Source organism: Anoplolepis gracilipes, chromosome 10, assembly GCF_047496725.1.
Source record: "Anoplolepis gracilipes chromosome 10, ASM4749672v1, whole genome shotgun sequence".
Taxonomy (NCBI): Eukaryota; Metazoa; Arthropoda; class Insecta; order Hymenoptera; family Formicidae; genus Anoplolepis; species Anoplolepis gracilipes.
The window spans coordinates 12,880,032-12,893,170 of record NC_132979.1 but is presented as its reverse complement, the minus strand read 5'-3'; the positions used below and the strand labels follow the sequence as shown (position 1 = coordinate 12,893,170).

At 27.2% G+C, this 13,139-nt stretch overlaps 2 protein-coding genes and 3 pseudogenes across 2 annotated transcripts; 1 reads left to right on the top strand and 4 right to left on the bottom strand.

Moving 5' to 3' along the window:
• The first annotated feature begins 236 nt into the window (after nucleotides 1–236).
• LOC140670435 (NADH-ubiquinone oxidoreductase chain 5-like) lies at nucleotides 237–1,553 on the top strand (annotated as a pseudogene).
• Nucleotides 1,554–2,786: 1,233 nt separating this feature from the next.
• LOC140670706 (cytochrome c oxidase subunit 3-like) lies at nucleotides 2,787–3,587 on the bottom strand (annotated as a pseudogene).
• Nucleotides 3,588–6,172: 2,585 nt separating this feature from the next.
• LOC140670705 (cytochrome c oxidase subunit 1-like) lies at nucleotides 6,173–6,963 on the bottom strand (annotated as a pseudogene).
• A 3,958-nt stretch (nucleotides 6,964–10,921) lies between these two features.
• On the bottom strand, nucleotides 10,922–11,272 carry LOC140670704 (uncharacterized). Its single transcript, XM_072901418.1, has one exon. It carries the CDS (start codon nucleotides 11,270–11,272, stop codon nucleotides 10,922–10,924), a length of 351 nt encoding a protein of 116 aa, XP_072757519.1.
• A 74-nt stretch (nucleotides 11,273–11,346) lies between these two features.
• LOC140670703 (uncharacterized) lies at nucleotides 11,347–12,892 on the bottom strand. Its single transcript, XM_072901417.1, has 3 exons — nucleotides 12,510–12,892; nucleotides 11,871–12,207; nucleotides 11,347–11,796 (listed from the first exon to the last, which is right to left on the bottom strand). Exons 1-3 carry the CDS (start codon nucleotides 12,890–12,892, stop codon nucleotides 11,347–11,349), a joined length of 1,170 nt encoding a protein of 389 aa, XP_072757518.1.
• Between the last annotated feature and the right edge of the window lie 247 nt (nucleotides 12,893–13,139).

Genomic DNA, 13,139 nt, shown 5'->3' with positions numbered 1-13,139 from the left:
ATAAATAAGTAATGTTTATTATTTATTTATTTTATTATAATGTCATTATTTAAGTAGTTTAAAATAAAATATTAATTTGTGAAATTAGTGATATAAAAAAAATTTATCTTAGATTATTATAAATTTATTCATTTTTTATAATAATTATTTTTATGTTATTTTTTTTTATAAGATTATATTTAAATTTAATAAATTTAAGATATATAATGGAATGATTATTTTTTAATTTTAATTCAATTAATGTAGAATTTTATATTTTATTTGATTGAGTCTCATTGTTCATTGGGGTAGTTATATTAATTTCTTCAATAATTATATTACATAGAATAATTTATATAGGCGATGACATATTTATTGATCGGTTTATTAAGTTAGTAATTATATTTGTTTTATCAATAATTTTAATGATTATTAGCCCTAATTTAATTAGAATTTTATTTGGGTGAGATGGGTTAGAATTAACTTCTTATTGTTTAGTGATTTATTATCAGAATTATTTATCATATAATTCTGGGATAGTGACAGTCTTATGCAATCGAGTGGGAGATATTGGGTTATTAATAAGAATTGGATTAATATTTACATTTTGAAGTTGGAATTTAAGTTTTATGGAAAATTATAAGTTAATTTTAAGAATAATTGTTTTAGCAGCAGCTACAAAAAGTGCTCAGATTCCTTTTTCTGTTTCATTACCAATAGCTATGGCCGCCCCGACCCCAGTATCAGCCTTGGTTCATTCATCAACTTTGGTTACTGCAGGGGTTTATCTAATAATTCGTTTTAATAAATATTTAATGAATAGGGGCATTGAGAAAATTATATTATATATTTCAATTTTTACTATATTTATAGCTGGGTTGATGGCAAATTTTGAAAATGATTTAAAAAAAATTATTGCTTTATCTACTTTAAGTCAATTAGGGTTAATGATAATAATTTTAAGTTTAAGATTTAATTTTTTAGCCTTTTTTCATCTATTGACTCATGCAATTTTTAAGTCATTATTATTTATGTGTGCAGGAGTTATAATTCATTTAATGAATAATAATCAGGATATTCGATTATGTGGTAATTTAAATGAGTTTATTCCATTTACTATAATAAGATTTTATATTTCTAGATTAGCATTAATAGGAATTCCTTTTTTAGCCGGATTTTATTCTAAAGATTTAATTATAGAAATTATCTATTTAAATAATATTAATATTTTTTTATTAATAATAATTACTTTATCAATTTCTCTTACTGTGTCATATTCTTTACGATTGATTTATTATATTTATTTTGGCTCATTTAAAAATTCAAGATTTTATTATTATAAAGAAGATAAATTAATGAATTTATCGATGTTTGTTTTATTAATCTTAAGGTTAATTAGAGGATCTATATTAATGTGAATATTTTTTTTTGATAATTACTTTTTATATATGAATGTAAATGTAAAAATAACTACAATGTTATTATTATTTGTGGGAGTATTATTAAGGTTGATTATGTCTATAAAAAATTTAATTAATATATTAATATTTAGTTATTTTTTTAGATCTATATGATTTATAAATTATATATATATATGAATTTATAGTCCTATTATAATTTGTAGATTAAACACCTATAGGATAGATAAGATATGGATTGAATTTATGGGAAAGAAAATTATTTATAGGATAATAAATAGATTAGTAATTAAGATAAAATTATTTAAAATTTATATATTTATTTTTAATTTCAGTATTAATTTTATTAATTATTTTTTTTATTAGTTAATTAATTTTTAAAGTAATTTATATTTAAATAGCTTAAATTTCGTAAAGCATAATATTGAAGATATTAAGATAATAAGATTTTATTTTTAAATAATTTATTTATAAATAAAGAAAAATTTATTATTTTTATAATGAAAATATAAGGTTTTTATTAATTAAACTATATAAATGAATAAAAAAGAAAAATTAACTAGAATTTTTTTATAGATTCAATATAATTATTAACAATAATTTACCTCTTTTTTGGTTTTAGTTAATAATTTTTAATTAGATATTTATTAAATTTATGAAATAAAATGAAACCTTTCATTGAATGTTGAGTTAGAAGCTCAAAAATATTATTATTTCAAAAAATAAATTTTATTCGATGTGGTTCTTTTAGATTAATTGAAATTAATCAAATTTTTAGGTCGAAATTAAATGTAAATATTTACTTTAAAAGAAAATTAAGATTTAAATATTAAGATATTTAATTTTTAATTGCAATTTAAATGTTATTTATGTTTAACTAAAATCCTGAATAAAATTTATCAAGAATAAAAAATAAATTTATAAATGTAAAAAAATTATAAATTTTAATTAGTTTTTCAGTCAATTGATTTTTCTAAATATTCAATGATTAGGCCAGAAATTAGAATGAAAATGAACAATAATGAGGAAAAAATAATAATTTTATTTATAAAATATATGTAAATTAATGGGATTAAGAGAGTAATTTCAATGTCAAAAATTAAAAAGATTAAACTAATTAAAAAAAATTGAATTCTAAATGGGAGACGAGAATTAGATAGAGGATCAAATCCACATTCAAATGGTGAGATTTTTTCTCGATTTGCTAATGATTTAGATGAGATAAGTAAATTAATTAATAAAATTAGAGTTGATAGAATAATAAAAAATGTAATTATATAAATAAAAGTTAAAATTATTTATATTAAAATTTTTTTAATTTTTTTAATTGGAAATTAAATGTAATATGAATATACTATATAAATTTATAAAATAATAAATTAATTTAAATTAAGTAATATTTTAGTATCTTCATCAATAAATAGAAATATATAAAAATAATCAAACAACATCTACAAAATGTCAGTATCAGGCTGCTGCCTCAAAACCAAAATGGTGAGATTTTCTGAAATGAAGAAAATTTATGCGAAGCAAACAAATTGAAAGAAATAGCGTCCCAATAATTACATGAATTCCGTGAAAGCCTGTAGCTAGAAAAAAGGTTGACCCATAAATAGAGTCAGCAATTGAAAAAGGTGACTCGAAATATTCAATTATTTGAAGGGAGGTAAAATAAATCCCAAGTATAATTGTTAATAAGAGGCTTTGATATCTTTCATTAAAGTTTTTATTTAAGATAGAATGATGCGTTCAAGTTACTGTTATCCCAGAGGATAAAAGAATAATAGTATTTATTAGAGGGATATCAAATGGATTGAATGGTTTAATGCCTAAGGGGGGTCATAATTGACCAATTTCTATGGAAGGGGCTAAAGCAGAATGAAAATAAGCTCAGAAAAAGGAAATAAAAAAGAAAATTTCTGAAATAATAAATAAAATTATCCCTAAGCGAAGGCCAATATATACATTAATTGTATGAGATCCTTGAAATGTTGATTCTCGTGTTACATCTCGTCATCATTGATATATGCATAATAATGTGCAAGGAATAGAAATTATAATTAGATAATTTAATTTATGAAATCATATAATTATTGAAATTAAGTTATTAAATAATCTGAAAGAAATAATAATAGGCCAAGGTCTAATTGATACTAAATGAAATGAATGATTTTGATGTAATTTTGTCATAATGATAATACTATAAAATTTGATTATAATTATTTATTATTTATTTATTTGAAATAGTAAAAATTAATTAAATTTCTCTTCTATATAATGTAGAAAGAATGGAAAACACATAGGCCTGAATAATTGATACAGATAATTCAAGAATAAATAATAAAAGTTGAGAGGAGATTATAATTAAAAAAATTAAGAAATTATTAATAATTTGCCCAGAAAGATCCTAATAATGATAAAAGTAAATGTCCTGCAATTATATTTGCTGTCAGACGAATTGCCAACGTGAGAGGCCGGATAATCAGACTGATTGATTCAATAATGACTATAAATGGTATTAGAATGAAGGGAGTTCCTTGAGGGGTAAGATGAGAAAAGAAATCATTAGTGTAATTTAAAATTCTAAATAACATTATAGAAATTCACAGGGATAAAGATAAAGAAAGACAAAAACTTAAGTGACTAGAAGATGTAAAGATATAGGGGAATAAGCCTATGAAATTATTTACAATAATAAATAAAAATAAACTAATAAAAATAATTAAATTAGAATAGGAATAATTAATTAAAATTTTAAATTCTTTTATTAGAAAATTTAATAAAAAATTAAAAAATATATGTAAACGAGAGGGGATAAGTCAATATTGATATGAAAAAATAAGAAAAATAATTAAAGTTCTTAATCAATTTAGAGAAAAATTAATTCTAGTTGAGGGGTCAAAAATAGAAAATAAATTTATTATCATTTTCAAATTCATTTTTTAGGATTTGTTAAAATTATATTATTATAATAATTAATTTTTAAGTTGATAGGATAAAAATAAATAATGCTTAAAATCATAAAAAGTGAAAATATAGATAAAATTAACATTATTGCTCATATTATCGGTATTATGTGTGGTATAAAAGAATATTTTTGTGGGGGTGAAAATATTTTTAAATTGACAATTTAATGTTTTTTAATATTAAACTAATTCTTTACATTAAAAATAGGGTGTTAGATCTATTATAATTTGACTTAAAAAGTCAAAACTTACTTTCAGTCATTTAATGAATGTAAAAATTATATTTTATATTTATTAATTATTCAATTAAAATAAAAAAAATTAGTTAAAAGGTAAGAAGTCAGTCTTTGAAGTTAGGAAAGTTTGTTGATTCAATAACAATGAGTATAAATGTATGATTTATACCACAAATTTCAGAACATTGGCCAAAAAAAAGACCTGGTCGGTTTATAATTAACATTGATTGATTTAGTCGTCCGGGTGTAGAATCTATTTTAATTCCTAAAGATGGGACTGTTCAAGCGTGAATTACATCTATAGATGTAGTTAAAACACGAATGGGATAATTATATGGAAGAATACAACGATTATTTACGTCTAATAGACGAAATTCATTGGGGTTTAATTCATTAGTAGGAATTATAAATAAATCAAATTCAATATTTAAAAAATCTGAAAGTTCATACCTTCAATATCATTGATGTCCCATAGATTTCAGGGTAATTTTATTATTAAATATCTCATCAGTTAAATATAAAATTTTAATTGATGGGATGGCAATAAAAATTAAAATAAATATTGGAAAAATAGTTCAAATTAATTCAATAGTGTGGCCTTGAAGTATAAATCGGTCAGTAAATTTATTATTAATTATTGAAATTATAATAAAAAGAATTAATAAAGTAATGAAAATTAAAATTATTATAGTAAAATCATGAAAAAAAATTATTATATCATATGTAGGTGAATTAGAATTTTGAAGGGAAATTATTCAAGTATTTATTTTTAATAAAAGAATTTATCTTTATATATAGAGTTTAAATCTATTGCACTAATCTGCCATATTAAAATTTTTTAAAGTTGATAATTTTTAATTAAATTGAAGGAATTTCATTATATCTGTGATTAACAGGTGGTAATTTTCTTAGTCATTCTAATGAAGGATTAAGATAGAATATATTTAAGACAAGACGTTTAGATGATAGGGATTCTCAAATTAAATATATTAAAAAAATTAATCTGATGATAGAAATTAATGAACCAATTGAAGAAATAATATTTCATGAGAGGTAGGTGTCTGGATAATCTGAGTATCGTCGAGGTATGCCTCTCAGCCCTAAAAAATGTTGTGGGAAGAATGTTAAATTTACACCAACAAATATTGAGATAAATTGAATATTTAAAAAGTAATTATTTAAAGAATATCCTGTAATAAGAGGGAATCAATGAATAAATCTTGCAATAATGGCAAATACAGCTCCTATAGAAAGAACATAATGAAAGTAGGCAACAACATAATATGTATCATGAAGAATAATATCAATTGAGGAATTGGATAGTATAATTCCAGTTAATCCCCCCATTGTGAATAAAAAAATAAATCCTATAGCCCATCAAAGAGAGGAATTATAATTAATTTTTGTACCATGAAGTGTTGTAATTCAACTGAAGATTTTAATTCCTGTTGGAATTGCAATAATTATTGTTGCTGAAGTGAAATAGGCTCGGGTATCAACATCTAGCCCAATAGTAAATATATGATGAGCCCAAACAATAAAGCCTAAAAATCCAATTGCTATAAGAGCATAGATTATTCCTAAGGCACCAAAGGTTTCTTTTTTTCCTCTCTCATTTATGATAATATGGGAAATTAGCCCAAATCCTGGGAGAATAAGAATATAAACTTCGGGGTGACCAAAGAATCAAAATAAATGTTGATAAAGAATAGGATCACCCCCTCCTGACGGATCAAAAAATGAAGTATTTAAATTTCGGTCTGTTAAAAGTATTGTGATTGCTCCGGCTAAAATTGGGAGGGATAAAAGTAAGAGAATTGCTGTAATGAGAATTGATCAAACTAGAAGGGGTATTTTATCAATTGCGAGATTTTTATGATGTATATTTAAGATTGTAGAAATAAAATTAATAGCCCCTAGAATAGAAGATATTCCGGCAATATGAAGAGAAAAAATTGTTAAATCTACTGAAGGACCATTGTGAAATGTATTAGAGGCTAAAGGGGGATAAATTGTTCATCCAGTCCCAGTTCCATCATTAATAAAATTACTTAATAAAAGTAGAGAGAGTGAGGGGGGTAGAAGTCAAAAACTTATATTATTTATTCGAGGGTAGGCTATATCAGGTGAACCAAGTATTAGAGGGACAAGAAAATTTCCAAATCCCCCAATTATAAATGGCATAACTATAAAGAAAATTATAATAAATGCGTGTCTAGTAACTATTGAATTATAAATTTGATCATTATTAATTAGTGCATTAGATGATCCTAATTTTAAACGAATAATTATTCTTATAGAAGATCCGATTATCCCAGCCCAAATTGCAAATAAAAAATATAGAATGCCAATATCTTTGTGATTAGTTGAATAAAGTCACTTATTCATAGTATATTTTTATTGATAATAAAATTATTTACTAAGTTTAAGTGAGATAATAATAGATATCATGTCTGATTTAAGTAATAAATTGTAAATTTATTTAAGAAAATTTTAATTTTCTGATATTACATTAAATGTGTTATAAAAATAAAAATTTTTTATATATTTTATAGTTTAACTAATAAGAATATTAAATTGCAAATTTAAAGAAATTTTTAATAAAAAATTAAAATATTAGAATTTTTAAAATTTAAAAATTTTTAAAAATTTTATTGTGTAAACTTTGAAGGTTTAAAGTTTATAAATTTAACTTAAAATCTTAATATTTAAAATTTATTGATTAAGTGGGGTGAAAATTATATATCTAATTTTAAAAAATTGTATACAAACTAAATTGAAATTATAATTAATGAAAAGATTAAGCTTAAAATCATGAAAAAAATAAATAATCTATATGAGTAAGAAAATTTATATATGTATATTGGTTTATTAAAAAGCTTAATTTTAATTGAATAAAAATATATTATTAGATTTATTAAATTAATATAAACATAAATTAAAATGAAAGAATTTAAAATCATTAAAATAAAAATAAAGTAAAAATTTGAATTTAATAAAAAAATATAGACTATAGTTCATTTAAAAATAAAAAACGTTAGTGGGGGAATTCTGGCTAAATTAAAAATTAATAACAAACAAATTAAATTAAAATTAATTGAAGGAAAGTTATTACTTAAAGAAAATCTAAATGAAATTTTAAAATATATAAAAATTATAATAATAATTAATGGGATAAGTGTATAGAATATTAAATATGAAAATCAGATTAGGGTTTTAAAATAAATTAAAATTAATATTCATCCGGTTAATTGAAAAAAACATTAGGTTAATTGAAGAAAATCTTAATAAAATTTTAAAATTTATTGAATTAATTATTTTAAAGGCGGAGATAAATGCAGATGTTAAAATTATAAAATATAGTAAAAAAATTGGAGAGTTAATAAGTGAAATTATGTATAAAGGAATAATTTTTTGAATTGTTAAAAAAATAAATAATGAATATCAATCTAAAAAAATAGCAACAGAAGGGATTCATGAATGAAATGGGGGGATCCCTAATTTAATTATAATAGAGATAAAAAAATTGATTATAATAAAATTTATTTGTATATATATAAAATTATTAATAATTAAAGTTAACATTATTATTAAGGAAGCTAAAGCTTGAATGAGATAATATAAAAAAATAATTTTTTTATTTTTTAATTTAATTGATAAAAAACAAATGAATAAAAAATTATTAATTTCCATAATAAATCAAATTATTAATAAATCGTATAAAAATAAAGAAATAAAAGAAAAATAAATTAAATAAGACAATAAAAAAAATTTTATGAATAAATTATGATGCATATAAATAAAATTAATTTTTTAGTTGTATTAAACTTTGAATAAATATTGAATATTAATATTATATTTTAATGTATTATGAAGCATAAAAATTTTTGAAATTTTTTGAGATAGTTTAAATCTATTAAATATAAAAAAATTAATTTAAATGAAAACATATATAAATTATGTATGATTTATTCTATCAAAATAATCCTTTTATCAGGCATATCATTAAATAAATTTTTAGTTATTAATAAAATTTAAATAGCAAAAATAATTAATTAAATAAGAGAAAGATAAAATTTCTATATTTAGGGTATGAACCTAAAAGCTTAGAGAATTAGCTTTCTTACTTTAATTAAATAAATATAAATTAGTATAATATTTTTGAAAATTGACTATTAATCATTAGTTAAAATTAAATATGATAAGTAAATTTAATTTAAAAAAAGGTTATAAGTAAATTTAAATAAATAATTTAAATTAAATTTGTATTAGTAAAAATAATAAAAGAATTTATTAAAATTAAAGTAGTTATAAAGATTAATTAATAAATTAAATAATAAAATATTATAAATAAAATTATTATAAAAATTGATTTTTTTAAAATAATTAGGTATTATAGAATTAAAAAAGAATAATTAGTTAAAATAAAATTCAGAGGGAGAGAGTAATTTTATTTAAATTTAATAATTGACTATTTTAATTATATGTATTTATAAAAAAAAATATATTATTAAAATTAAAATTAAAAAACTTATCTATAAATAAAATAATTAATAATAATTAAAAATCTTATTTATATAAATTTAAGGAGAGTATTTTATAGAAAGTAAAAAAAATTAAAAATTTAAGTTTTTATTTATATATACATTAATATTATTTAATAATTATTATTTAATGTTAATAAAATATTTTAATTATTTTTATAAATATATAATTAATTATATATATTTAAAATATTTAATTAACATTAATTATTTAATATTAATTAATTAAAACTTATTAATCATTATTTTTAATTTAAAATATTAAAAACCTAAAATATAGAAAAAAAAAATTATTTATTAATAAAATATTTTAATATATTTAAATAATTATTAATAATTAATAATAATGATAATAATATAAAAAAGGGGGGGGGGAATATTATTTAATTTTTTTTTTTATGTATATTATAAATTAAATTTTATATTCATATTAAATTTAAATTTAAATTATTTTCATAATTTGTTTTTAATAATTAATAAATATAATTACAAAATTAATTTTTTTTTTTAATTTATTTTATAATTTAAAGTATAAATAAAATTTTAAAAAATTATATAAAATTTAAATAATTTAATAATATATAAATTAGTATTTATAATAATTAATTAAATAAAAATTTATAATAGAAAATTATAATTTATTATTAATAAATAAAGTGCCAGCAATTGCGGTTTATACTTTAAATAAAAATAAATTTAAATAATTATATATAAATATAAAATATATAAATAAATAAATATATTTAACTAATTTATTTTTTTATGGTGAAATATGAATAGATATTAAAAGTTAAATAATTTTATTTAAATTAATAATAAAATTAAAAAAATTTATATAATAAATTAGGATTAGATACCCTATTATTTAAATGAAAATAAAATATAATTAAATATTAAATGTTAATCATTAAAAATAAAAAATTTGGCGGTATTTTATGATTTAGAGGAACTTGTTGATTAATTTGATAATCCACGAATAGAATTACTTAATTTAATTTTTATATATTGTTGTTGAAAAATTATATTAAAAGATTAATAATTTAAAAATTTAATTATAATTATAATTCAAATCAAAATGTAGAATAGTTAAGATTTAAATGAGTTACATTTAATTTAATAAGGGGGATGGGCTAATAAGGGGGAGGGGAGCACTTGGTGGAGACATCCAATCCCCAACCATGCCCCCCTCTAATGTCATCTTCTCCTTTGAGGAGAGGGCGACTGGATTGTCCCCCCTCAATTGCTCGTCAAGGCCTTAGCTTCATTGTCAGTGGGGGTAGCCGATGCAAGGAGGGACCCAAGCTCCCATCGGAGTCACTCTCCTTCTCCTGTTTCTCCTCGCTGCTGTCATCTACAACAGCCGCTGCAGCGGCCGCAATCGCCGCTTCTGCCGCCGCCTCTTCTTGTCGGCGTATGCGCTCGGCCGCCTCCTTCTGCGTCATAACTTGTTCGCAGAAGAAGGCAATCGCCTTCCAGGATCTCTCATCACCCAACATCTTCGTAACCATGGTTGGCAACGAGAGGTCGTTGCCAACCACTGAACAGAGATCACGGCGCAGCGTGTCCCACGCCGGACACTTCTCCAGCGTGTGCCGCGCCGTGTCTCTCACCTCCTTACAATGGTGGCAGGCCGTGGTACCTTCCTTGCCGATTCGATACAGGTACTCACCAAAGCACCCATGCCCGGTGAGCACCTGTGTCATCCTAAAGGATACCTCACCTCGGGCCCTGTCTAACCATTCTTGTAGACAGGGCCGGACGGCCTCAACGCGGGTTCTTTAACCCGCAGTCTTCGGGTCAGATAGGTGGGCACTCCATCTCTCCACCATAGACCGCTGGGCGTGGATCCGGATGGTCTTCTTGACCCTGGCTGGTAGAGGGCCATGACCCCTCCTGAGCCCCCTTTCCCAATTATACCGCTCCGCGTACATTGCGGTCAGGAACTCCAAGGGGGGCGAACCCGCCAGGACCGTGGCCGCCGCATGGGACACCGTGCGGTAGGCCCTTATCACCCTCACGGCCATGCTGCGCTGTATGCGTCGGAACTTGTCCTTTGCATAACGCATGGCCACGAGATCCGTCGCCCATATTGGGCATTCATACAGGGCCACCGCATTTACGGTGCCCATGTATATACGGCGGACTCAACCATCCAGTCCCCCAAGGTTTGGCAGGAGCCTACCCAACGCCGTGGAGAAGCGCTTCACCTTGGGGCAAGGACATTGAAGTGGTGTCCAAACTTCCACTCGCCGTCCAGTAGGAGACCGAGATATTTAAGCCGGTTCCCCACCGAGATAGAAGTATCTCCCACCCGGATATGAGTCCTTGGCGGTTTCCCAGAGGATTTACTGTGAAAGTAAAGAGCCTCGGTTTTTTGAGCCGCCACTCTAAGACCCATACCAGTGATGCTTTGTACCACAACTGCCACCGCTGTCTCGGCCTTGGCTGCTGTATCCCCCAGCTGCTCCCCGCGGCCACCACTAATGTGTCGTCTGCATAGCAGATGGCGTGGCAGCCACGAGGGAGAGGAAGGCAAAGGACTCGGTTGTATGTGAGATTCCACAGTAGGGGTCCTAAGACTGACCCCTGCGGAACCCCGCATCGAATTTCCCGTCGGCATTGGAGTCCGTCTTGTGTGACGAACTCCAGGCTCCTATCCCGGAAATATTGTCTGATGATCTCCACAAGGTAGGGAGGGACCCTGTATTGCAACAAGGCATCCATTACTCTATCCCAGGGCAGGGTGTTGAAGGCGTTTGCGATATCTAGTAATACCGCAAGTGCCACCCCGCCCCCTTCCACGGCTTCTTCCGTAAGGGACGTAACACGACTAATCGCATCCACAGTCGAACGTCCCTCGCGGAAGCCATATTGCTCCTCGTGGAGACCACCCTCTCGGGATATATGTCGAACAAGTCGTTTTGCAATGATCCTCTCAAAGATCTTGCTGACCTCGTCCAGCAGGCATATTGGTCTATATGCCGACGGGGTTCCTTCTTCCTTGCCTTCCTTGGGGAGCAGGACCAATTTAGCCTGCTTCCATTGCTGGGGGAAAGCGCCATGTCTGAGGCATTTATTAAATATGTACCTCAGATGTTCTCCCAGAAAGTCCAGTGCCCAGACTCATATCTTTCCAAGCACGCCGTCAGGGCCAGGAGCTTTTCTTGATCCTATTCTTTTGACGGCGCGCTGAAGTTCGTTGCTGGATATCTCCTCGTCCTCCTCTAGTTCATAAGGTCCCCCCAGGCCGGGACCCCAGTTGAGTGTGGACTCCTAAACCACTAGCGGGAAGAGGGTGTCCACAACATTCCTGAGGACGGGAGTATCCAGGGATTCCGTGACGGGGGGCGTGTCCAGTTCCTATACTTATTCAGAACTATTCTGTATGGACGCCCCCATGGGTCCGTGTTGAGGGATGACAGTAGCTCATCCCAACAACTGGCCCTGGACTTCCTGATAGTGGCGCTAAGGGCGCATCTTGCGGCCCTATAGGCAGCCAAGGCCTCCTCTCGGATCTCCGGGTTTCTTCTTCTGGGAATACGAAAGAGGGTGCGTCGCGCCTGGACAGAGGAGCGCCTTAATTGCGCTATTTCCTCCGTCCACCAATAGACGGCGTGACGTGGGCGGAGGACCCTGGCGCGTGGCATGGCTGCGTCGCAGACTTCGCGCATAACGCCCCGCAACCATTCCACATCCAGGTTAATGTCCCGCCTTTCCTCTCCCTCCGGGATACCCCACAAAATGGTCATTAAGGCCTCTTCTAGTTTCTTGGGGTCCAGCTTTGTGAGGGTCCACCTACCTGTGTCCCCGCCTCGAGGTGGGTGATGTACCCAGTAATGCACGGCGTCCAGGACAAATTCAATGTATTAGTGGTCCGAAAAGGTTTCCCCTCTCGAGTCACCCACCACGCGCCATCCTCGCACCATCCTCTTTGCCCCCTTGGAGCCGATCGTTATATCCACGATCGACTCCTCTTGGGGCCAGACACATGTGCTC